Genomic DNA, 27,748 nt, shown 5'->3' on the forward strand with positions numbered 1-27,748 from the left:
AAGGACCAAATTCATAAAATGCATGATTACGTAAAGTATCACGCCACAGATAAGACTCCATTGGAAGTTATGTATTGTTCGGCGCTTATTAAATGCTGACAGGGCTGAGCCGAAGATGGTCATTCCAAACTGTGGTGGAAGATGATCAAGTCATCTTGGAGCAGGAAAAAAAAAAAAAAAAAAAGGAGACTATGTAATACCCAAGTTCAATTACTTTTCAGTTTAACTCCCTCGGTACCACTCTAGCTGAAGTCATAGGCCTGTGCTACAATGATAATGGGATTTTGGTGTTCCAGACAGCATCTTTGAAATGGACTTTGGCTTTGTTAAAATTCCTTCTGGTTATAAAACTTTATCCTAACTGTATGTCTCCACAGATCCTATCATAACTTTTCTTAAGTTTAGTGAATTCCTACTTTGACATCAAAGAAGTGTGATCTATTTTAATTTTTTCCTTTTGTGGATTTAAATAAGGTTTCCAAATAGACTATGTTGCCCCCTCACAGGCCTAGGGGAGAGGGGAATTAGTTAATTTGACTAGTTTGTGTTTTACACTAATTCAAATTCTGCAGATAATTTCTTGTGTATCTTTTTAAGACACTATTTCCCCCTTCCCCTGAAGCCCTTCTTTTTCTAAGGGCGGGGTGTCTAAATTTTCTTTTTGTCCATCTAGGGAGAAAGAGCAGTCTTGCTTTCTTTCAAATTAAGTTACTCTAGAACAGTGGTTTTCAAACTTGAGTATGCAATACAAGGAGGAGGTCATATTAAAAGACAGATAGATACTGGGGCCCAGTGGCCAGAGTTTCAGAAGGCATGGAGCCTACGGGGACCAAGATTTTACCTTTTTAAAAATTTCTCAGGTGATGTGACACTGGACATCTGTGAGCTGCACTTTGAGACAGACCAGGGCTCAAGAATGAGCTTCCTTTTCTAGACCCACTGGAGCACTTGATATGGGAACACATACCTTCTCTCTCTCTCTCTCTCTTTTTTATCACCATGGTTCTCTTTGTGTCAAATAAACATACCCTGTTCTTTCTCTGCATGAATGTGATATTTGTGCCAAACTTGAGCCTTCCCAACGCACCTCAATCATGCTTCAACATTATGGCAAAACTCCCTATCCACAGTTGAAACTCAAGTGACTCAGAAGAATGGCAGACCATGTGATTCCAATCACATCTGCTTTGATTACAAATCCCCCATTTGTTCTCACAGACTAACAAATCAAGCCCAAATGCCTTGCTTCTCATTCAAGGCTCTCTATGAACCAGTCCCAGCCTAACATTCATACTTTCATCAATACCGACTCAACTGCGTCTTTGCCAGGGATTGCCCAAGATACTCCCACCTTAGGTGCTACTCTCCCCTTTCACCCATTTTATGATACAATAACATTGAATAGTTCTCTTTGTCTTTGCTTTCCTTCATATGTGTCTTTGCTTGCACAGTTCCCTCTGCATTTCTTATAAATGTAGGAAATAATGCCCATTTCAAATTACAGGACTACATTACAGTGTTTGCATAGAGCCTAGCACAAAACCTTGTGTATAGTGTTCTCTTGATTAATGCTTGCTTTTAATTTTCTCCTCTCTTCTCCACGTTCCTAGTGCTCTACTGACAGTGTCACAGTCAGGTCACCTTCCCACTACTGCTTTAGTTTGATTTATGTATGCGTTCCCTCTTTAGTACGTGTTTCATTCATTTCCATATTTTTTTTTTTTACAAGGGTAGCATTCTGCATTGAAGTTAGTAGAAGCTTAATAAAAAACTGTTCACTGCTACCGTTATTATTACCAATACTTAAAATTATGAAGATGTTTTACAAAGATCTATTCAAAAGTGTGAACACATTTATTGTTGACTTTCTAGAGGCTTGCCAAAGAGGGATAATTCGGATTTAGTTAAGTATCACTGGATTTGGCTCAAAGTTGGCTTTCACTTGGCCATTTGTTGAGAAAAATATAAATCATGCCTAGGTTATTAGAATGACAAGAAATGGAGAAAGAGAGCTGTAAGTGTGCTTAGTGGGGTGGAGAGAATTATACATGACAGGCCATCCACCTGGCCTCATTCTGCAGTTGACTAAATCATAGAAACTGGCGTAAGTGGTGTTTGTCAAAATGGTTACCCAAGGAAAACTGTGAAGGTCATAATTCTAAGCACTGTGCTGTCAATATCAATGCCTCCTGTTTTCAGAAGCAATGAAGTCTGATGGGAAGAACCTGAAGACAGAGTCAGCAGAGGTTGGTCTAGTCCTACCTTTGGTAGCTGTATTAACATGGGCAAACCTGAAAAATCTCTGAGAATTGAGTATTGAGTTGTAACATGATGGGTCTTGCCTAGTGAAGCACAGAATTTCCAACTTAAATCTCCACTTCTATGATTGTTCTTGAAAGAACAACCCTGCAAATAGGTAGAACCCCCATTTGCTTCTGCAGTATCTTGAGAGAGCCTGCACCAGTCTCAAACCCCTGACCATTCCACATGTCCAAAAATTACCTAGTCACAGCGTCGTTCTCAGTCAGGAACATTTTCCCCACAGAAGACATCTGGTGATGTCTTGGAGATTTTTTATTTACCACAACTAGAAGGTTTAGGGTTCTACTGGCATCTTGTGAGTAGAGGTCAGGGCAGCTAGTAACATTCTACAATGCAAAGGACGGTATCTCTCCTCCCCAATAAAGATTCCTTCAGCTTGAAATGTCAACAGCACCAAAGTGAAGAAGCTCTGATCTAGATAGTAAGTGAGATAATAACTGGTCTATGAGAAGTTAATTCCTTAGCATTTATAACAGTTCTGGGCAAGGAACAAGACCTCAATATATGCTTGTTAGAACTAAAAATATACATATATATTTTTAAAGTATTTGATATTCTCAACTCCTTAATCATCCTTTTGAGATAAGATTGTGAAGATCCCTCCAAAAATGCATCTATGACTCATGATGCATGACTCATGGGCTGATTTATTACATTAAGTGTCCACTCATTTATCAGGACATCTCCAGCTTTGTGTGGCTGACAAAGAGTCAAGAAAGAAAATAAGAACCATGAAGTACCAGTCTTTAAGGTCATGCCATGTAGAATGGTAAAAGAAATTCAGCCAGGGAGCTCGTTTCCCACCATCTCTTTAAGATAGGAAAGCTATATTCAATTTCTAAATTGAATTAAGTGATATAAAATAGTTTTTTGGATATTTAACTACTAACCCATTGATACTAAGAATGAAATAAGAACCAAGTCATCAGAAAGTCCAGAAACAACTTCAAACAGGATATCCGTTTGATATTCCAACCTAGGAATTGATAGTATCAAAATTTTACAAATTTTATAAACAATTTTCTGTAAGACATAAATCCATATGGCAATTTTCTAAATTGTTACCTATAGTTACCTATAAAATGTTACCTATAACCAAAAAGAAGATAAGAGTACATTTGGTGTTAAGCCCAGATAAATGAAGTGATTTGTCAGACTCTTTCAACTCTACTCTGAGTATCTCTAATTACTCCAAAATGAGGGCTAATTTCACTCCACAATGAGCATTTCTTTCCTAACTGAATTCCTGGATGCAGAAATGGAAAAGAAAAGTTTCTAAACTCTCCTCTGACCTTCTCTACTCATTTTGTAACTACTTATTGCAAATTATTTGCCACTCTACCAGATTGTATTAAAACTTGTTTTTTGACACAGGGCTTGAACTCACAACCCTGAGATCAAGGTGAGCTGAGATCAAGAATCGGATGCCTAAATGACTGAGCCACCCAGGGGACCCACTGCATCAAAACTTTTTAACCTGAAGTTTGTATAATTGTTTTTAAAAATTGGGTCATTTAAAGTATTTCCTAAATACCTCTAGGGCAATTTAAATCTCTGAAAGAAGATACATTTTTGGTTTTCAAAGCCATTTTACTAGATACACTTTTATTTTAATGTTTATAACTTCCAAAGTATGTTTTAAGTCCATTCAACCACAAGGATTTCATTATAATGATATTATGTTATCTACACATCCCTAGATTTAATCATTTTTTATGACTAATCAACTACCTTGGGGTAGGAGGAATAATTCTTTTTTTTTTTTTTAATGCTTTACTTATTTATTTTTGAGAGAGAGAGAGAGATCATGAGTACAAGTAGGAGAAAGGGACAGAGAGAGAAGCACTCTCTGCTGAGCAGGGAGCCCAATGCCCAGCTTGATCCTCGAACTCTGGGATCATGACCTGAGCCGAAGACAGTTGCTTAACTAATTGAGCCACCCAGGTGCATGCTCCCCCTCTTTTTTTTTAGAGATAGAGAGTGAGGGCTACCAGCAGGTAGGGGTAGAGGGAGAGGGAGAGAGAGAAAAAATCTTAAGCAGGCTCCATGCCCAGTGTGAAGCCCAGCACAGGGTTCAATCTCATGACTCCGACATCATGACCTGAGCCAAAAGCAAGAGTTTGACGCTTAACTGACTAAGCCAGCGATGTACCCCGGGCAGAATAATTCTACGTCATTCTCTTAGTCTCTGATTTCTCCCGTCCACTGGATTAGAGCATGCTGGGGCCAACATCATCTAAAGCATTTAAGCTGGGAACAATACATGTTCTCAGTTTAGGTTCCTCCTAAATGAAGGAGTTACATAAATGTAAATTAATAATAGGATAATTAATATAGCTTATACACCAATCTCCCTGTTGTCTCAATCATTTCTGCATGTTCTCTTGGGATTGTCCTAACTCAGGGCTTTACTAATTTGAGGTTCCTAGGACTGAAGGTTGAGAGGAAGGGGCAAGAGAGGAAAGCAAGGATAAAACATAAAATATATTTTAATCATGATAAATTAGCATAATTACACAATCAGAGTGCATATGTGTGTGTTAATAATCATGTGTGTGTCTGAGTATATCTGCATATACATACATACCAAACTCTCCTACCTGCTTCTGTAGAATCCCTGTTATATTAAGATAGGAGTCTTCAATTTCTTAAGGACTTTTTTAACTGAAAACATATGCATTCACTTAACAACTACCAAGTGAGCCCCTCCTGTGACATCTCTTCTCAGATGAGTGGGATACGGAAGCTATGAGACAGGAAAGATCTTTACCTCGCACAGCGTGAAAGGCAGTGGGAGGCAAATAATCAACGAGTTAAATAAGCTAGATAATTCAGACAGTAACAACACTACTATTTTATTCATTTCTTGCCACGTGCGCTTTACAGCATTAACTCATTTGATAAAACCTGGGGAAGTGATGAGGAGCGAGCAGTGGGGGCAGTGCCACTTTCGACCAGTGTTCAGGGAAGTGACATTTGATCTGAGAACTGAATGTGAGGACCCAAGGGAAGGGTGTTCCCAGTCATTTGAAGGTCACTGGGTGGGAGGTGGGTAACCGAAAACCAATATGACTTAGCCCAGTTAGGGTCGGAATAGCATGAAACACAAGGTCAGCCATCTCGCAAGGGCCCTGAGGTCATATGAAGAAATATAGAACCATTTTCTCTTCTTCCCTGCATGCAGTGAGGAGTCACCGAAATGCAACTGATCAAATGCAGGGCAAAAAGACTACACTGACCCTACGTTGTGTGCAGAATGTATTATGGAGGGATGAGAGTCCCGAGAGGAAGTCAGGTACGATATCATGACTATAGTCCAAATAGGAGACCACACCGTGGACCATGATGGGGAGCAATGAAGACAGAAACTACATGGGCAGGATCAGAATATATTTTGGAGGCAATTCAGTCAAGACTTGCTCATAATGGATGTGTGGAGTGAGGGGAAAGATGAACCAGTGAAGAGTCCCAGGTTTTGGGTTTGAGTGTCCTGGTGTGGATGGTGATTCCATTCACAAGAATACACACTCCATGAAACTCCTTCACTCCAGAAACAACCTCCCCACCTCTTCCTGTCAATAATGAATCATTTCTTGTGATCTTGTTCAAACACGACCTCTCTTGGGTAGTTTGCCCTGGTTCTTCATGTCATTTTAGGTCTATTATAGTAAATGCCATGCTTTCAAGTGTTGTGTGACTTTTTGAGTACATACCTCATTTGTTTTACTAGACACTTGAGGGCAGGAACTATTTCCATATAATTGTTGCGTCCTCACCATTATCATGCTCTCACATATAGCTCCAGGAATCTAAATTCCAGTTTCCTCAGGGAGACCCTCGTTTGAGACCTAAGGATAATTACTTAATGGCTTCACTTTCAGAACTGTATTGGTCTGAATGATAAATGATAAAGTAATCCTACATAGAGTAGACAACAGAAACTCTCTAATTATTCTAAGACTCAAGATTTATATGTAGGAATGCACCACAGAGAGGAAAACCTGGGGTTTAGTTCTCATTCCATGAAGCTCTAAGGTAAGAATGATCTGATAAAGAATACAACCAAAAAGCAAAGATACTTAGTACTGTGGAAATTTGAGCTTTGTCTACAAATAGGAAATGGAATGCAGAATGACAAGTTGCAGGTATTTGAAGACATTCGAACCTCAAACATCTCATTATTTTAGGAAACTATGCATTTCTGGTATTGTTATTCTGTGATTTTTCCACTGACATACAAAGTCGCAAAACACGTAAGAAGGAGGGATTTCCAAATCATACACTATATGCTTGAGTTGTTCTCACCTCTGTATTTTTATACTACGCAGAAGTAGGAAGGGTCTGAAATGAAACTCCCCCGATAACTGTCAACAGGATTACTATCTTCAACACTCCTTCAACATTCCCAAGGTGAGGGACCCATAACCAGGTTTACTCCTTGTCAAGATATTTGTCATGGACATATCCCTCATCACTTTTTCATCTCATATACTTTATGCCTGAGTGGCATCTTCTTCACAACTGGGACCAAGAAAGAGCCTGTTGGGCAAGATTCTTCTTTCCCAGGCAGAGTGTAGCCCTATATTCACAGATGTGCTTATCCAGTAAACCGCGATAAAGAGAACCCACTATTTTATGCATCTAAATTTGTCATAGAGGTGCCTGAGGAAACCGTTTCATGATCCACAATTCAGAGTAATGTGCATTTCTCTTCCAATTGATATTTGCTATTTTCTCCTTAGTCACACATTTTTCTCAACATTTGGATAGATGGTGCAGGGAGATTTAATTCCTAATATCTTCTTTTTCTCACCTCTGCAGGATGCTGTGTATTGTAATCATTTCCTTTCTGTGTACTTCACTTGTGTTTCTTTGGAACACTGTCACTTTTTAAAATTTTGTATCATAGCATCATTACAGAATGATGTGAAGACATATGGGGCATGGTAACGCCCTTCCCTTCCTTGCTGTGGAGCCCGTTACTAGCAAGAGGCACCCTCCAGACTTCGCGATGGTGGTCTCATTCACAGTCACCATCATGTCTCTTGGCCCAGTGTGTGTCTTCCGCCCTTCACGCCAAAGCTCTCAATGGCAACTTAGAGCAGAACTTAAGATGCGCTCAAACTCTACATTTAGAAATCATGTTTTTAAGCCTCAAAGAATTAGGAATTGTTTTAATTTAAAAAGGCCAAAATTTTAAAGGACTACTGATAAGAAAATGTTACTTTGCAAGTTATATCAGTTACATACAGTATAAAAATGTCATTGTTTTATAAAACCTCGCAGGAGAATAAGGAAATTCCCGTATTACGGTGCATCTGAGAGAAACAGGCACTTATCACCTGTTTATAACTTATTGTACATGAGAACCTATGACTGCCTTACTTGTACTGTCTTATCTAGTCCCACGGGAAGAAACATGAGATAGCAAGCAGCACCTCCATTTCACAAAGGAGGAAAGAGCTGAAGTACCCCATGTCGGGTCCTGCAGCTAAGGAGTGCACATCTTGGTAACCACTGCAGGCTATTGGGAACTTTGGACTGAATGAGGTCATGTTTACCCTCAGGCAGTCCTGATTTTAATATCCTTTTCATCATGCCAGTAAAATGTACCAACATTTTCACTTTATCTTTTCAATTACCGTGTGATCTGAGAAACAGCATTTTGTTGTATCATGTTTAAATGTATAAACATGGTATATATCCTAATCACCTAATCCCGACATGCCATTTTAATTGTGCATTGACTATTCCAAATAGACAAAGATAATGCGTTCCTTTCCCATTGTTGTGAAGATTGGCTGCACTGTGCATAAAAGCACCTTGGTCCCTTTAACTACCCTAGTAGCTGGACCCGTCTTGGATTCAAGCCTGTTTGGGAGATCCTATGCAGGCAGGTGAATTAGATCAGGTTATGAATCACCATGAACATCTCACTAAGTGAGGACACGTTCAAACCCTGCAGCTCCTCCTCTGAGACAACGAAACAGAGAGAGTGAAATGCATGCAGGGTAACTTCGCAGCTGGTTTCTGGCCCCATGAGAGGATCTCCATAGCACTGCTCTCAGGGCCTGGGACACTCCACAGTCTGGGTGATGAGAAGGAGGCCATTGGCGGGGAGAACTTTGAAATTTACACTCTGGCTCCAACCTCCTTCATGGGCCAGCACTGTCACTTGTGTATGTCCGGGAGGGCCCTGAGATCATGGGGGGATCTGAGCACACTGCTCATTTAAAACTTAGCCTATCAAGAGGCTTCTGTAACTCTGGCTATAGTAATGTATCCTTATCGGACAAGAATGAAGAAAACTTAGTTGAAGTTTATTCACAATTTGCTCTTTCTTTGGCTTTTATCAATCCTTTGTCATACAGAATATTCAATTTTTTTTGAAGAGACAAGTTGATATGAACACATCAGGAAAAGAAGAGTAGGAATTTAATAAAGAGAAGGAACCATTTCTAGCTAATTTCAGATCCGCTATCTTTGGCAAGCCGCCCAGAATTTTTCCTCCTTTTATTTATAAAATAATTTAAATATCTTTGTACTTTTAGAAGTAAATTTTGTATACTAACGATGGAGAGGAACGAATATGTTGAGGTTGGCTGATAACGAATTTGTAGCAACTGGCAGATAACCCAGCTCCTGGTCACGAGGCAGAATTGCACAAATCTTATTCTATTAGCATAACCTGCTGCTACCTGAGGAAGAAACACTGTTTTCCTTGCAGAAGTGTTTAGACTTTAAATTATTGGGTTTTTGTCAAAAAGCAAACATATTTCATTAGCCGAAATTCTACTTTATTCAACGTGATGACTAGATGTCATCTAATGTACTTAGACCATCAGGTGCGAGCAATGTTCACTTTGTATCTCACTTAATCCCCACAACCATATGGTGATGTAAGCATTATTCTTGTAGTCCCATTTTTTTCTTCTTTTACAGTGAAGGAAATGGAGAGTCCAAGAGGTCAAGTGATTTGTCAAAGTCACCCAGCCAGAACACCAAGGCTATCCTTTTTACACTGGACTATATGATCTCTCTTTTCCTCTACCCACTCTCTCAGATTATTATTATTTCAGCAATGTAAAAATAGAATGAGTTTATTTTGTTTTTGTTTTTGTTTTTTTAAAAAAGAGGGCAGAATGGCGAATGTTATCTGGGCTGGCAAGGTGATGGCTCATCGGGGTTTATGAGAACACACTCCGTAGGTGGGGGAGGAGGGAAGGGGGAGCATAAAAGGCTAAGTTAAGCTTTCAGTGTAAAGTTTCTGAGCCCCTGACTCACCAGAAATGCAGAGGTAACCATCCCTTAGCCTGCCCACCTTGCTACCTACCACCTGGGCACCTGTGTGACCTACGTCTGTGTCCTCAGTCCTTCCCAGTTAAGATAAGGATCACACCACCCTTCCCTGGTGTGATTGTGGGGATTATGGAGGAAACCTGGGGCCTGGCATTAGTTGGGGTTCAGTAAATGCTGGAATAGTCATTCTTAGAAAGTCACATAGAACATGGACGACAGTAGCTAGAAGTGGAAGCACAGACAAGGTGAGGAACACCCAGACAAGAAGCTATGGGGCTTCAGGGGAGGAGGATCATGGACCTTAGCTGAGATGAGGCTCGCTGTCTGCCTGATAGGGCACGAGGGCTTCAGACGCATAGATACAATCAGTCATCACCACAGATGGGAGTGAAGCAGAGAGAGGTGAAGCGGAGAGAAGTGAAGTCACTTGCTCAGGTCACACGCATCCAATGAGGGGCCCAGGTAGGGTCAAGTCCAGGCCGCCTCACCCCAGCGCCCGCCAGTGGACCAAGCACTCATACCACTTCCCAGGACTCCGAAGCCATACTTCGGAGGGTTCTTCAGGCGACCAGCACACTCCCTGGACAATCTAAGGAGGGGACCACTATCGAGACTTTGATCTTCCCTGGTCTCCAATTCCCCATGTGTGTCATATAAGTGACCATCATCCTTCCAAGTGAACTGTCAGCTCCTGGATTCCAAGTCACTACACATAACACCTACAGAACCGAGGCACCACGAAGACACTCCCCACAAGTGTGATGAGTGGGGGATGAAATGCGACAGCAAAGCACAGCTTTGGAAAATGCCGTGTCTGTTGTTTGCTGGGAAACGCAGGCTTTGCTGCACAGGCTGCTCTCCTTAGAAATGGGGCTGCTTTGGGGAAAGCAGTAACAACCCATAAATAAGAACATATCCCAGGTAAGAGTACTGTTTAATGGAAGGTCCCACTTAGTATTTGCCCAGTGAGGGAATGGCCTTCGCAGGCCACCGATCCCCTCACAGTGGGTGAGAGGTCCTGATGCCCAAACACAATCAACACAAGAATGCGTAAATGTATAGATTTATGGAAGGAGCCAGAGGTATCCATAAACACAGATGCAAATATCACACTTTTACTCGGCATGTGAACAATAGCTACATGGTTCAGCCCGACTCTGAACCTTCTCCTTCTCTTGTTAATCACTCAAGCACTATGAGGTAGGGGTAACCTCACAATGGGAAGAAAATGTTGTAACCTGTTAAGGGTTTTGTTAAGGGTTTTGTCTGTCTTTTCAGAGTCCTCCTAATTTAATGTTTTTAGCAATAATCTTTATGAATCAACTGTCTAGAGAAGCAAGGAAGGACTTATTTTTCATTCAGTGCATTTTCAAGTTTCCCAATGTATGAAGTATGGTCCTGTCTCCATTTGGTAAACCATTATTTATGTCTACTGGCTGGCAGAAAGCATGATTAAATATGCAATGCATACAAACATATGAAAAGTTTTAATAGTGTAATGTGTTTTGGGGGTTGAGCAATTTTTTATTAAAGACAATCAAGACTTTGATTTTAAAAAGCAAGACGTAAATGCTAAAGGATAATACTTATGTATTCAATGTTCAAATGTAACAAATTTTGACCAAGTTCCATACCTATCAAAAACAGAATTGCTATCTTGAGTTACAAAAAGGAATTAAATCTTCCCTCTGTTAAATGGTACTTAGATTTCCCTGGGGGACTTGTACGTTCCATTAAATTCAAAGATGTTCAACTATCAATTTTGTTATTATATATTAATCAGAATGCTAAATATATTCATTAGGTGAAGGGAAAAAAAAAAGATCTGTTCTCTGGGTGATTATGGCATTTGTAATATTCTAAATGGTCCAAAAAAGGAAAGCTGGATCTCAGATTTTAATGACTGTATCAAATGGTCAAAGATCCTATAGCACCTCATACCTTTTTCTCCAAGGGAGTGTGTCTTGCTTCTGGCAAAATATATACATGGCTAATATAAAAAGAAAAATATTGTGTTCCTATAGGTAATGCCTGTCGGTATTAGAGAACTCGGAACTTTCAAACTGGAAAAAAACTGAAACGGAAAAAAACCAAAACCTGCTCTTACAATGTTCCCGTATGCTCTAGATAAGAATAGTTAATGAATAATGAAAGAAGTGGTGTCTTGGAATGAGACTGGTTCATTGTTCTGAAAAGCATTTTAGACTCATTCTCCTATGACTCGATGACTAAATGGGTTTATAATGCAACATTTTAATGTTAATAATCTACTTGCACAAATCAAGCAAATGGCAAGTCAAAGACTGAATCATTTTGTAATGATAATTTAAAAAAAACCCCACTGGTCATATGGGCCAATCTTTAATAGACATTAATTGTTCACAATGCTTCTTTTGCCTCAAAGATTCTGGAGACTAGGCAGAAATACATTTCTTTAGAAGTCTTTGTAATTTTCCTGGTAACTTTTCTCCATAAAAATAGCCCTCCTCAGAAAATAAGAGTATTCACCTAAAAATGAAGATCAACTAACGTGGACATTGATTGTCAAATATATCAATTTAATAGTGGTACAGGTTAGGAATAATTAGTAGTAAATTGATTCAAGTATTAAGCCTACAAGATTGGATGCAAATTTAGGGCTCAAATTCATTTAGCTATATTGGAAGTATTATAGTGGGCTAGAACATTTAGACCCCATGACACAGAGCATTAAACTTTAAAAAAAAAAAAAAACAGAAATATTTGTATTATTTTAGAAGACTTAAACAATGGCTTAGAAGTGTCAGCACTGAAAGAAGAAGAAGAAGAAGAAGAAGAAGAGGAAGAAGAAGTAGTAGTAGAAGAAGTGTCAGCATAAAAAAGCAATAATGACCCTGCCCCTCTCTGGGGAAAATATTACCCGCTCCAGTGGGGACAAATGAGTTCATTCATTTGATCACAAAGAGTTACTAAGGTCTTACTAAGTGTGGTGCACTACTTATAATACTGTTACCAATAATTTCCACGTGAAAGAAGGAAACCAAGTAAGCTGGCAAGGTATCTAGGTCCTCTTATCTGCAGAGAGCTCCCAGGGTGGAGGGAGAGGGAACAAGAAGTCTTCCTCTCCACGGGGGAGAGCCTGTCCCAAGCATTGCTGGCGAAAGGCAAGGGAAGGAAAGAGAGAGCTAGAAGCTGAGTGGGACATGCTCTGTTTAGGGCTTGATTTATAGTGAGGACTTTACATGGGAAGCGTTATTGCTATGATTTCCGGTGCGGAACTGAGGGTGGAATGTTTGCTGTACCCGAAATGAGGAGAAGCCAACAGTGAGAAAAGGGAGGGACACAAACAGGAAGCACATGCTGGGATGGAGCCCTCAGCAACATGATTCCTAAGGACAGACCCCCTCCCAGGCTGTGGATCCTCCCCGCTCCCACCTGTCCTTCATCCGGGTTCAGTGCTGCTTTTCCCAAACTCCCCCTTCAACACTTAAGGGAACATTTTATCAGCAGTTTGGAGGGTATAGCCAGTGATCAAAAGCTCATGCCAGGGTCCGGGGAGTCTTACTCATGGCCCTGCTTAGAGTCTGTTTCTCTGAGGACAGTTCTACGAGTACGTAACTGTTTTTTTTTTTTTTTCTTCCCTCTGTTTGTGTGCTAAGGAATATTTAAATAATGGATACTAAGCCAGGGAAAAAAGAGGACTTGATGAGAAGCACCATCATGGCCTTTCCAGATGTTTGCCTTTAGGATGTGAAATGAGTTACGCAGAAACAAGATGGGGAATTGCTGGCTAGACCCCAGCATAGCAAGGAACCCACCGTGGGAATGATAGATGGGCGAGAAATTAAATATGTCAGCAATCACTGACGCTATTCAAGAGCCTATCTTAAAAACATCCACGTGGGGGCAGAGAATTATTTGAAAGATTCAGAAATTAATCTGTAATCTCAGGTCTTGGCTGGAGCTATGCTTCCCATTGTGGTCAACATGCCTGAAGATCCCAAATTTAGAAAAAAAAAAAAAGGTTAATTCAATTTTAAAGTTGAAAAATATGACCTTTGAGGAAAGGTTACAGGAATCGGGGTTGTTAGGGCTAGGTACAACTCACCTGCAAACCCAACTTCATAAATATCAACCACTTGAAATCAACTATGCTCCAAGCCTTCAGAAGTCTGAAGCGGACAAAGTAGACGAAAATTGTAGTAAGAGATTTTCGTTTAACTTTAATAAGGAACTTCCTGGAAGGAATCTAAATCTCTTACTGCAATTTGACTTACTGTTACAAGGTTAATTAAACACAAACAGGCTCCCAAGGAAAATTGTGGAATCTTGGCTCTTAGCTAGAAAACCACATATCTGAAATGGTTTAGGTTTACTCCTGCCTGGAATTAAGAGGCTGGATTGAATAACTCTCAGAGTTTGTGTATTATATAACTGGTTTTATAGCTTTTTAACTTCTTCCGTGCATGAGTGAGGCACACATCCATATGAACTCTGGGGCTGAAGAAAAAGTACAACGAGCCCTATATACAGAGTCGATCTTGAGTTTTCTTACTTGGCAGAAGAGAGAAAAAGTGTTATTTTTAAATTGGCTCCTTTCCTGCACACTATTAAGGAGAACTCCAGTTTGGAATAATATTTTATTGTAGCACTAAAAGATGGTCCCAAATCATTAACATACTGAGTCCATTGAGCCCCTTATCAATACCACATTCAAAGTAGTCTGTTCTGAGCAAAGAAAAGGCTGAAGTAGACCTTAACAACTAACCACAAACAACACTTATTTTTGGCCTTATTAGGAATTTGACATTAAAAAAACAAACAAACCCAAACCACACATTTTTATTATATATGGTCAAAAATAAGAACAAAACCAGCCCATTTCTTCACAGCATTAAAGTGGCTGAATACATTCTTCTCAGTGCTGTAATATTCAAAAACAGATAATTTGTGGGAAAGAAAAAAAAAAACAACCAAAACCAGGCTGCAATTGCAAAACATTTCATGAACTGTAGCATAATACTTAATAATTATTCTTCATCTTTTTTCTTCTGTCAAAATAGGCAAAATCATTTCTTTCTATTGCTTTTTCCTCCCGTTTTAAAGAAAGAAACAAACAACCGTGACATCCATTCCATTTTAAACTAATGTTTCTATTATTTCATATCTAAATGGGGCTGACATCATCAGCTCCTTCATGTCCTGAAAGATATTTAGCTCTGGTCCACTGTTACATTCTTGATGCATTACATGAAATAAAATATCTCAAGATTTCAAAAATATTTATTTTAAAAACAGCAATCAAATTGCCTGTAATCACATTTTCTGCTTGGCTTTGAAAGCTACATTATTCAATATGCCAGTGGTCCTTTCCATAATGGCAACATATTAGAAATTCATGCTGCTCAAATACGTCTCACTTCCTTGATGTACCGCACCCCCTCTAGACCCAGAGGAGGACCCTTGCTTCAGTTCGTGTGTCCTGCCCAGAACCTTCTGAAGTGAATGCTTGTCAAAACAGTTGTACAGTGGTCTCCGAATGCAAGATGTGGCATGCCTGAACGCCAAAAATGACAATAAATCTGAGTATAGACATGATGCTTGCTTTTGTTGCCTGGAAAAATAAGGCATTTGGGAAATCACCCCCTCCCCTGTCCCCCATTTCTTTGCCTTTTAACATCTTTTTCCATTTGCAACTCCAGAACTGGAAATTTGAAGCAGTCAAAGAAATTGAAATCTCTTTTGTTGCCTTTTTTTTTTTTTTTATTGTCAGTTTTCTATAATGTGTCATTAGGAACCACACTCCACAAAAAGCTCAGGTCTAAATGACTCCTTTCTGTGAGGCCATTCTAAAACTTTGCACGGTTTTTCTTTGTATGAAAGAGCTTCTGTTGACTGCACAAAGAACAAGCAATGGCCACATATAGGCCAGGCAGTGAGGTTTGGATGACTTTATACAAGGTTGCGTTTTCCCTTCCACCCATCCATGATTAAACCTCGCAGGGAATGTGCCAGAGTAGAGAGAAAAAGAAGAGGCTCTTGATTTCAGTTTTGTGGAACCAAAGGACTTTTCTTAAACCGTGCATACTTAATATAGGTATTTTCTTATTCTACCTTTCTCCCAAAATGTTTCTGTAGTTTCTTTTTAACAACATGAAAACCCCAAGCAACATCATTTTCTTCTTAATGTCAGGACAACATTTTCCATTTAAGGAAACGTTCTGTTCAATAGATTCTAAATATCTTAATGACCAATGAGGCCCAGGGCTATGGGGGGGGTGCGGGGGTGGGGGGGACAGGTAAAACATTGAGAAAGCCAAAGTGACCATAGGAAAAATTACTAAGGGACCAAAGTGAAAAGTTGGGTGAGCCGTGAGTCTGGATCACAGTTGCGTGGTCAACAGAGTATGAATCATAGGAAAATGCTAGCCCTGGCCTGGGTCTCGGTGATCAACTAGTTCTGTGGTTTTCCATCTTCTCAGAGGACAGAAGCCGTTGTGAAGGGGAACTTTTATAGGAAATGTGAACAGTGAGATGAATAAAACCACCACTCTGGCTGATTCCTGTCTTCCTCTGGCTCCAACAAGCTTAATTTGGACCCCTCTGATCTAGCCCAACCCTGCTGGTTACAGATGGGGTGCAGTAAATTACCCATGCTTAATAAGCTTATTCAAGGCAGGCCCTGGCCTTCCAGACTCTTGTTCCAGTGCTCTTCGAACAAGATTCCACTCTCTGAGAAGCTCAGTCTCGTCAGTTACGCACTATCAAAATAACTCAAGGGAATCTGGAGAAAAATGGAACTCTTACAATCTTGGGTCATGAGTAGCTGTTTAACTTGGACCTAGAGAATCAGAACTAATTGGCACTTGTTCGACAGTATACACTAATAGAAATTCTACCCTGTTTTATAGACTGGGCTTAGAAAACAGGGACTTTAAGAAAATGGAACCTTTTTTAAGTGCCAGGAATCAAACTTCTTGTGGGAGTCCCAACTGACTACTGACATATAAAATGGCACCAGCAAGAATATATAAAAAGGGAATGCTGGAAATCTAGGGAGGAAGAAATTTCACCCTAAGTGTGATTCACTCTCCATATAGGTGTTTTTTCTTTTCTTTCCTTTTCTTTTCTTTTTTTAAAAGATTTTATTTATTTATTTGACAGAGAGAGAGAAGTCACAAGTAGGCAAAGCAGCAGGCAGAGAGAGAGAGTGGGGAAGCAGGCTCCCTGCTGAGCAGAGAACCTGATAAGGGGTTTGATCCCAGGACCCTGAGATCATGACCCGAGCTGAAGGCAGAGGCTTAACCCACTGAGCCACGCAGGCACCCCTCCATATAGGTTTATGATAAATTTCAGAAAACAATCTAGATACTCTGCCCTGGCAACATTTTAATCAGAAAAGAAGTCCCACTGAATGTACCGAGTACCTACTGTGTGACGGGCACTATTTTACAGATACTAACTTCTTTAATGTTCACATTATAGGACTAAATATCTATTATAACCCATTTTATAGATAAGAAAACAGGCACAGAAAGGTTATTTAAGTTGCTCACTGTCACACAGCTGGTGAGTGTCAGTGACAGGACTGGAACTGAGGTGGTCTAGCCCCAAGATGTTGGTTTAAGTGATAATGGTATATAAGGATACTCAGTAAAAGGTAAAGCCTTTTTTGGTGAATAGGAGGCTTAATCTTATCTTTTTTTTTTTTTTTTTCCTCTAAAGATGTGAAGAAGATTAAGGATCAAAGTATAAATAACTCTTTGGAAAAATCTCTCTCATGCATTTTTAACTCCTCCAAAAGAGTCAAGAAAAAGCTTGCTTTTTCTATTTCCTAAAAGATTGATTTATTTTATTTTATTTATTTTTAAAGGTTTTATTTATTTACTTGTTTGTTTTAGAGAGAGAGAGATTATTTCTTTTAGAGAGTTCAGGGGGTGAAGCAGAGAGAGAGGGATAAGCCAACTTTGCCCTGAACCAAACCCTGATGTGGGACTTGATCCCATGACCCTGAGATCATGGACCTGGGCTGAAATCAAGAGTTGGACACCTAACTGACTAAGCCACCCAGGCATCCCTGTTTGTCTGTTTGTTTGTTTTAGACAGAGAACGGGAGAGAAAGAACCTGTGTGTCTGGGGAGCTCCAGAGGGAGAGGGAGAGAGACAATCTCGAGCAGACTCTCGCCGTGCCATGAGCCAACACAGCTGGACCTCACAACCCATGCGATCATGACCTGAGCCGAAACCAAGAATCGAATGCTTGACTGAGCAACCCAGGCACCCCCACTTTTCCCATTTATTTAACAAACTTACATAATGCTTCCTATGCCAACAACTGGTCTAAGCAATTCTTCAATATTCATTTAACCCCATGAGGTAAGGACTATTTTTATCCTTGTTTTTCAGGTAAGAAAGCTGGGGTATTTATGAGCTGAGCCACCGAGCAAGTCAATTAACCCCTCTGAAGCTCCATTTTCCAATTGCAAAATTGAGATAATACTACTCATTCAGTCATTGATTTCTAATTACGAACTAACTTTTTTATGTCTAATACAATAGACATTTGCTGGAAATGCTTAAAATCAGTAAATCTGTATCACTTATGATGCCACTAGGGATAAGAACAAGCAGACACAAGAAAATTTATCATTAAGATGAAATATCAAAAATGATATAATATATAATAATTTATATTATATAAAAATAACATATGTGACACAGTAATACATCTGCGTTTAAACATGACAACCAGCTCTAAAATATATATAATACTTAAATGAAAACTAAAATATTTCCACTCTGTTGATGCATTCAAATTCTGAAATTCCGTCATGTGAAGATACTAACACCAAGATGTGAGAACCACACTAAAAGCAAAGGCTTGGGTTTAATAACATTGAAAAGCTTCTAGAAAATACAACTGGAGATGGTTGATCCTATACATAAATCTGCCTAGGGTGGTTTATACTCATACGAACATAAAAGTTGCCGTGAGTTTATTATTTAGAATCTACAAGTGTTAGCTCTTATTATTGTAAGTGACCTTGAAAGAAGGGTTTGGAAAAAGCACCATAATTTCTAGGCAAGCAGTTCTTACATCTGGATTTCTGTAGTCATGACTTCCTTGTCTGTATGAGCACTGATGACCTACATAGTGCCCTCTTCACAAATATATTTCGACAATTGGCAAACTGACCAAGACTTCGGTTGTTAAACTTTGCGATCACATTACGCACATGCAAAGTTTTTAGGGAAGAGTTTTAGACTGTTTTTACAATCTAAAGAAACATGAAGAACATATTCCATGGTCTTAAAGTTCCTTTCAAAGCAAGGAACCCCTGAGTGCTTTTGAAATGTAAAATATAGGGCTGTATGAAGGGTTGTTCATCTTCAGATCCATTTGTATTTGGGAATGATGTGAAAACAGCTCAGTAGCCCATCTTTCTGTTCTCACTGTCACCGCTCTGTGTATCTCCTCAACACTTCTTGCCTGAGTTATGATAATTGGCTGCCCAGGATTTCCACAACTCCAGTTTCTTACCACCACTATCCACCCAGGAAGAAGCCAGAAGGATTTCCTCTGACTGCTTTCATAATGCTTTTGCCTTGAGTGAAAACAGCCAATGGTTTCTTTGAATCCATCATATCAAGCCCATAGTCCTTTCATTAGTTTTTGAAGTCTTTGGTCAAATCTTCCAACTTAAAATAACCAACCTGCTTTGCAAATGCTCTCAGATATGGCTTTTCTTTCCCTCTCTGTTTGTCCAAATCAAAACCACCTTTCAGACCCTGCCTGCAGCCCGACATTTTCCACTAGGTTTTATAGACTACCTAAACCAGATTACTCTCACATCTTCCAAGTAGGAATTCCTACTGGGTTCATTGGCCAGTAAAACTGAATTAACATTTCTCCTGGCCTCTAATTGCTTCATATCTTACTCTGATTGCTTCATACCTATTTATGTTTTCTCCATAATTTACAAGCTTCTGAAGGACAGTGACCTTGTCTTATCAATCATGTGAGCACTTTCACGGTAAGCATTTAAAATGTACACACTGATGAATGGTATTCTAGACACATGATACTTCAAAAGAGTTGAAGAGGCTCCTTGTTTCTCAAAGGAATTAGTAGACTCCTATGAAGTCGGCCCTGCCAACTTTATTAGATTTCTATCACAATTTTACAGCATATCAAACTCTGGTTTCTGGACTCCAGCCAGAGATCCCAGCCTTGAAGGAGGATTCTTACAATAAATTTAATCTCCAAAACTACTTTTGCCAGGACCACATTGACTTAAAAAATGGGTTTCATATAGATTTAACGTTAGAATCAACATTACCTAGACCTATGCTGTCCAGTATAGGAGCCACTAGGAACACGTAGCTATCTTAAATGTAAAATAATTCAAATATAATAAAATAAAAATTAGTTCTTCAGTTATCCATCATATTTAAAGTGCTCAATAGCCAATGAATACTGCTATCAGACAACATGACTAACAGAAAAGACATTATCCCAGAAAGTTCTATTGGACTATGCCAAAGTCCATCAAAGCCTCACCAAGACTTGGATTATTTGTCAGAGTAGCTTTTTTCATAACAGCATAAAATGGTAAGGCCAGTACTGGGAGTAGGCAAAGTGGATGTCCTCCTCAGAATATAGTTTGGGAGGTATGGGGAAGGCTCACCATCCTATGAAAAGTCCTGCTAGATGAGACTTGCCAAGAACCAGAATGGCATGGGGTGCCTGGGTGGCTCAGTGTGTTAAGCCTCTGCCTTTGGCTCAGGTCATGATCTGAGGGTCCTGGAATTGAGCCCCACATGGGGATCTCTGCTCAGCAGGGAGCCTGCTTCCCCCTCTCTCTGCCTGCCTCTCTGCCTATTTGTAATCTTTCTCTCTCTCTCTGTCAAATAAATAAATAAAATCTTAAAAGGAAAAAAAAAAAAAAGAACCAGAACAGCAAATTAGAGCTTCATCCCCTTAACGTGGGCCAGATGGGGCCCCTTTGCCTTGCACAGTGTTAAAAGTTTCAAAGGAAATATCATGTTGAAGGGAAAATACCTAAAGTTCAATTTTTGACATTGTGTTGGGTGGGAAAAGCATAAAGAGATTTGGATGAGGAGAAGGTCCGGATAGGGCAAGAGGAAAACACAATGGAAGAAAGACCTAGAAAGTGGTGCATTTCACTGTGACTAGGTCAAGTTCTGAGCATGCCATTTAAGGATGGAGTGACCACCATTTTGACAGCTCTGGGGAAATCCTTGATACATGTATGTCGAAGTTGTACACAATGCATGTATGCATATATACACTGAAGAAGCCTCAGTTAACAAGCGAGTGGTGTATCAAGACAGTCCTCGGAATGCTAAGAAGGCAAATTATATAAAGAAAAAAAGGGTTTGGAGACTTAAATTATGTAGCGGAGTATCTCATTATCCCTTCTACAGCCCTGTTCCATTCACACTGTGAGAAAGCTTAGAGGACCGACTTGATAGTGTCTATGCCTTATGCGTTCTTCTTCGCCTTCTTAGCACACAGGTGGTGCCTATGAAGGCATCACTTGGACGCCTCATTGACTCGAGAACAGGGTCTGAAGGCCAAGCCCCAAAGAGGAATGGACATGTGACCTTTCAAGGTGACTGCTTTGAAGTACAGCATGGTTCAGATTTACGAATTTAGCATCTTCATTTAAAAATCCATGTTCTACTTAAGGAAGCCATAGTTAATACTCTTAGGACCAATCTATACAGGTAGAATAAAAAATCGAGGCAATAATTTTCTGCCACCACAAATAATGCGAATGAGTTCTCTCTTGACCACTGAGCTAGCTGCCAATTCTTAAGAGAATCTGGATACTATCATGGCATGAAGCTCTGGGCTTCATTCTTGAAAAATGACTTCAGGGTTTCTTTTGATACTCCCCAACCCCAACCCCACGCCCTTTACATTCGTGATTAACAGGAAAACCTTTTTGTGAATTCACTCAAGTTAGAGATACATCCCCAAATGTTTTTGATTAGTGATAATGTAAATGCTGCCTATCAGAAACCATATAAGACAAGCAGTTAATCAATTTGTTCATTGTGAGCCCGACGTGACTTACCAAAATGACAATCGAGTTACACGTACTGTTAAGTTATTGAACAACGGAAACAAAAGAGTGCTAATTAAAAGTCACTGTTAACCTCAGGGAGAGTTTTATGACAAGGTAAATGTTCTGTCCTTGGCCATATACTGCGGAAACTATTTTTCACTACTTGCAATACAGACAGAGAAATTACTAAGGTTTTAGATGACACACAAACCAGAAGGAAAGATTTCATTACAAGTCAGTGTTTCTCAAACACGGGATGCTTGTTAAAAATTCAGATCCCGGGACTTTGGGGTAGAGGCTGGAAATTTAATTTTTGCTGGTTTTCCTGGACAATACACATTCTCACTAACTTTAAGAAGTACAGAACACTCGAAAGTTCAGGGGGACAATGGATCCAACTGACTGAAACACTTTAATGGAGATAAATTTTGATCACTAAAATTGTACTGCCAAAATAAAAATGAAGATGGTTTTCTTGCTTTCCTATCCTGTAAATCTGTGGGAAATGGGGGAGAAATCTAGTTGAACAGCAGTTCCTGTTCAGAAGATGTGAGTGTCTTTCTTGTAGTGAGAAATCTGGCAGTAAGTGAGAGGTGGCCCTTTTAAGATAACCTTTTATCTGAAATCTAGTTAGACATTTAAACTTTATGATAGGGCCTTCAGTGTCTAATAGTGCTTAGAACTTTGAGTAAGACGTAAGAGTGATCAAACAGGTAATTAATTGATTTTTGCCCTGAATTCAACAGAAGACCGAAAATTACTTCAGGAACTTATGGAGAACATTTTCCCTAGCTAAAAACGTATGCCTAGTTTCAGAATCCTGTGTTACTACAATGCAAAACTTCTCCCATGAAAGTCGACCTTACCCTCCTATGTTCCTCGCTCCCCACCACCAATCGGCAAGCAGATTCTTACCACAGAAATGGAGTTAGTAAGCAGGGCTCCGTCCTGTCCCAGCAAATTGGAGACGGTGATTTCAGGTAGGTCCATGTTTTGTGGATGAAATGGGAGCAGGCCATTATGGTTCATTGGGTGACACAGAGAGTGGTAACCAGGTTCGACTTCATTCACGTGTACCAGAGAGTGGTCGGGGAGGGAAGGGGGCGTGATTGGTGGAATGTTGAAGTCTTCACTTTCCAGGCTCGGGCCAGGGTAAGACTGAAAAGACAAGGGATATTGTTGCAAATTATCATCCCCCTTCTTCTTCGTCACCGTGAACAAACACACACGACCCATTCAGATATTATTATAAGCAGCCTTATGGATTTGGCAAAGGCATTTCAAACACGCAGATTACCCTACTCTGATTTCACTATTATGTATGGAGGAAAGCTGCCTCAAAGGCATATCCACTCCTTGTATAAAGAGTACTTCCATTAGGCAGTTTTGTTTTTCCAAGAAACTGAACTCAAACAGATTTCAAAGGTCCCATTAAAATTTTCCGGAGTTTTAATCTAGCTGAATACCTTTTTCATGGGAATTGTGGGGAAGGAGGCAATTTATAAAATTCACGTTTTTTTTTTTTTTAAAGATTTTATTTATTTATTTGACAGACAGAGATCACAAGTAGGCAGAGAGGCAGGCAGAGAGAGAGGGGGAAGCAGGCTGCCTGCTGAGCAGAGAGCCCAATGTGGGACTCGATCCCAGGACCCCAGGATCATGTCCTGAGCCGAAGGCAGAGGCTTTAACCCACTGAGCCACCCAGGCGCCCCATAAAATTCATGTTTAATCAAATATGTTTCATAGGACTTCCTACTGCTCAGATCATGAGATAATGAATAATAAAATGAATTCCAGAAGTTCTGGGGACAATTGTTTTTGAGTTTTGAAAAACCGCGTGCTCACAACTGACAAAAGAAAAATAATGAGTAAAGACATAACTTGGGCATTTTATATAAGTGTGTTTGCATAGAAAGTTTGACCTATAAAAAAACATTAAAAGCTATTTTTATTTCAAAGAGTATACCATTAAAATAAAATGAAGATAGTTTTCTTGATTTCTGGCTACTCACATTTATTTGACGTTCCTCTAAAAAGCTGCTAAATAATATTGCTGTCATTTAGATTTCTTTCAGCTAATTTGAAAGGCAATATCACACTGACATTGTTGTAATACTAATTGAGGAATAAAAGACCATCATTAAAATAAATAACAACATATGTGGGGCCTTTCCTTTTGGAAAGTAGCTTTAGAGAAAAGAGGAAGGGAGGGAGCAAAAAGGGAAGGAAAGATTATATGAGGACACTCCTGTTTAAAATGGAAAGTGGTAAACATTGAAAATTTGAGGAGGGACCGGATAATAAAATATTGTTCCCAATTAAGATCAAGGCATAGCGATATTTAGCAGTCCTTTATAGAGCAGGTGTTATAATAAAAAGGAAACAATTTGGGTCCTGATCCCTCTTGCAAGCCTATCTTTCAAAATAAGCACGTCTTCCTAGTATTTGAGTTCCCAAGTAACGGGACTTGTCTAACAGCACAGAGCCAGCTGAAATGGGCAAGATTTGAAATGAGCAGGCCGAGGGTAGGAGCCAAAGAAAGTAGTGTAAGGTATTCATTGGGTGTTCAGCCAATAAGCTTCATGTTCCTGCATCCAAGCGCCTCGGGTTATTTTTTCCAGATGGCGTCTATTTGTCTAACAGAAAGAAAATCTTCAAGTTGCACTTGCTAAATGTTGTACAAGTTTTGATCTATTTGTTTAGGTGCTGTCAGAAGACATGACTAAATGAAATGCTCCTGGGAACATCTGGAATTCAGACCTGGTCACGTAGAGGCTCCTGTGGGTTAGCAACTGGGCGGGGTGGGGGTGGGGTGTAGGTGAAGGGAAAGATTTGATTCATCTCTGCGGATCACTGTCCTTGAATATCTAGAGTTCTGTTAACCAAATCACCAGCTCTAAAGTTCAATCATCAGGTACCAAATTTTCCTGTTTATAGTTTAGATCTCTTGTCTGAAAAATACAGTCGTGGTTGGTGTCAAAATCCTAAGTTTGATGAAATTCTCGGTTGCTTGGTATATTTTAGACCTTGAGTCTATAGAGGTAAACCATCAGTTCCTGGTACAAGTACTGACATAAGAAGAAGCATGAAAGATTTGAAGTGGGAGGTGGGAGAGAGAGGAAGCACGTGTATTAATGCTGGTTTTGTAAAAAGTGCTGTATGAAGTCCTTTGAGTCATTTAATCCTTAACAATAATCCTGTGTGTGGCTATCATTTGATTTCCTGAAGGGAAAATCCAGACTCAGAATTTAAGTCACTTTGACTCAGCTGGTAAATAACCAGCTCATTATATATTGAGGGGAGGGATAGACATCTGCTGTGATATAGAAGCAGTTTAATTGCTACTATTTTATTAGGAAGAATGATACAAAGTTGTCAATATCCAATGGTCTTGGACCAGCAAAACTTAAGAATTAACATTAGCTTTGGTCTCAAGTCTTTCCTTATCCCAAGTTCCATCCCAGTGCCTATCCCACTAAAATATTTACTCGGTATGAACACAAGAATGCATAATTTGTCTTTGTGTTGACATTTCAGAAATGAAGTTATTCATACATCTCTTTTAAGAAGTTAATGGTGTCTGTTTGAAACTTCCCTAAATTAGGTACAGTTAATGCCAGGGATAAAGGAGAAAGATGTTTTTAATTTTATAAATGCTATTAAGCCTCTGGAAATACTCAGGGATATTCTATCCATGGTTTACCATAAATTTTACATGCTAACATTTCTTTGTAGTTAAATCTTAATTTGTGATGTTTTAAAGGAGGGTTTAATTGGTATCACTTTACACTGAGTGATAACAATTGCACTGCAATTTAATAAAGCTACATGGTTTATTTTCATGTAATTGCACATTAATGTTATTTAATCCATGCACTTATATACCTAAACCACAGATTCCACAACTTAACTGGTAATGGGTAGTTACGTGGATCAGGAATTTTAACAACATAAGGTTACTTAGCAGTTTCTTTTCTTTATGTTAGAAGTCATGATATGGTTATTTGCCATGAGCCCATTACAGTGTAATGGATGCCATATAAAAGTATCATAATAATTGTATGAATGTCAAAATGTCACAAAACTCACAAAAACTCCAATGCCAGACTAATTACTAATTATTTTTTAATGTGGAAGTGAATAAGCTAATTCCTCAGTGTTGATTTCTATGACTTGACATCTCTATTTTAATTTAGAAAAACTTAGTAAGAATAAATTTGACTTAACAATAGTAAGATATATATTATTAGAGAAAATCACAGTTTGGGGAGGAAAGCATTACAATAGGATATGGTCGAGTGTTTTCCTTATTCTCCAGGAGACTTCCCGGTTACAATCTGTATTCGACATCTGTTGAATGGATTAACAAATGAATCACTGAATGAAGGCATAAATGAATGAATGAATGAATGCTAAAATGACTTTTTTAAAGCCATGAAATCTGTGAAGATGGCATTGTTATTCCAAGGGCTTGCATATACACCCTGTATTCCCAAGACTTCGCACTGGTCAGCTGACAATACAGTATATAACATTAATCTCTCCGCATGTCAGGAAGCCAGACACATCCTGTTAGAGATACAAAGGCTTAAGCAGCCTGAGGAAGTCTGGGGCAGGGTAATTTCGTGTCCCTCTCTGGCTACTGATCTGTCCCTCTGAAATGCCTTGTACTTACCATTCCACAGAGACACAGAGGTCCCAGAGGATTTGTAAGGGTGAGTTTGGGGCCCCTGGGTTTTCAGAAGTTGTTGGAACCTAGTCCCTCTGCAGGTTGAGCATCAGCTAAGGACCCCAAGGAAGCCTCAGCTCCACATCGGGATCCCTTGATAATGGCAGGTGTAATGTCCCGGGCCTGGTTGGCAGCAAGGGAGCATGGAGGGGATGAGAAAGTACGCTGAGCATAGGAATAGGGACCTTGGTGATGAGACCAGGGTGTGGGCAGTCAAAGAAGGCTTCTGTTAAGGCCATCCCTGGGTGACACGGTGGACCTAATATACTTGTCTACTGACTTAGGGTCCTTTTCTGACTTGGGCTTATTTTCTTCCCTTGAGTCTCAGGAAGGCCATGAATTTCAAGTATTTTTCATTCTCCAGCTGTCTTGGGACCAATGTTCTTTCTAAGACCTTTGCATATCCCCTGAGATAGAGGATTATGCTTCCCCCACCCCCACCCCCAGCCTGAATTAGAAAACACCGATGTCCCAGGTCCTCTAAGAATCTATAGGGCTGGGTTGCAGAGTAGAATTCTGGAGAAGAATGGTTGTAGACTTGCAAGGTGGTCTCTTATTCCTTATCCCACTTTATAGTGCCTTTTACCCCTTCCGGTCTAGAGATAAGAACCTTATCAGTAGTCTGAGCCCTACAGCTTGCCTCCACCTCAGGGAATGATAAAAGTCAATGGTGACCATCTACACAGAGAAAAAAAAAGTGTTTAGGGATAGCGGCATGAAATTCAAGCCAAAACTTTAAATTTTATCTTGGGTCTTCATAGTGTTAATGAAAGGCACATTGGACAGAAAGAAGTATGCAAAGTTGGGGTGCCTGGGTGGCTCAGTGGGTTAAGTCTCTGCCTTCGGCCCGGGTCATGATCTCAGGGTCCTGGGATCGAGCCCCGCATCGGGATCTCTGCTCAGCAGGGAACTGCTTCCCCCTCTCTCTCTGCCTGCCTCCCTGCCTACTTGTGATCTCTCTCTCTCTCTCAAATAAATAAATTAAAAAAAAAAAAAAGAACCATGCAAAGTTATTTGCTCTATCCATAGCCAGTCTGCGTGATCTAAATGATTTAAAGAACTCAAAGTTTTATCATTGCTACTTAAGCAGACTCTCCCTGATCTTCAGGTACCCCCTTGTCCTAGATGCAGGAAAGTCTCGTCATATTGCTGGTGCTGGGATAGGACAGCTCTACTCTAGGGCGGGAGGCTCTGTACGTCCCAGTGTGACCAGGGAACAGAAGCCAAGAGTCATGGAATGTGAACTGGAGTGGGCTGTCCTGTCACAAGGCTTGGCTAATTCTGCAATACATGTGAACTTTTCAAGGCCACCTGGGGACCGTTG

At 39.8% G+C, this 27,748-nt stretch overlaps 1 protein-coding gene across 3 annotated transcripts in view; it reads right to left on the bottom strand.

Moving 5' to 3' along the window:
• The window catches only part of TOX (thymocyte selection associated high mobility group box), a 299,994-nt gene that overhangs the window by 107,185 nt on the left and 165,061 nt on the right, over nt 1-27,748 (bottom strand). For all 3 annotated transcript variants that reach the window (XM_032882605.1, XM_032882604.1, XM_032882607.1), the window contains one exon: nt 22,611-22,853. In XM_032882605.1, coding sequence (XP_032738496.1) covers nt 22,611-22,853 — 243 coding nt within the window. The remainder of the gene's footprint in view (nt 1-22,610; nt 22,854-27,748) is intronic.

This window comes from Lontra canadensis, unplaced genomic scaffold (assembly GCF_010015895.1).
Source record: "Lontra canadensis isolate GAN:19392208 unplaced genomic scaffold, GSC_riverotter_1.0 scaffold83, whole genome shotgun sequence".
In the NCBI taxonomy this organism is placed as follows: Eukaryota; Metazoa; Chordata; class Mammalia; order Carnivora; family Mustelidae; genus Lontra; species Lontra canadensis.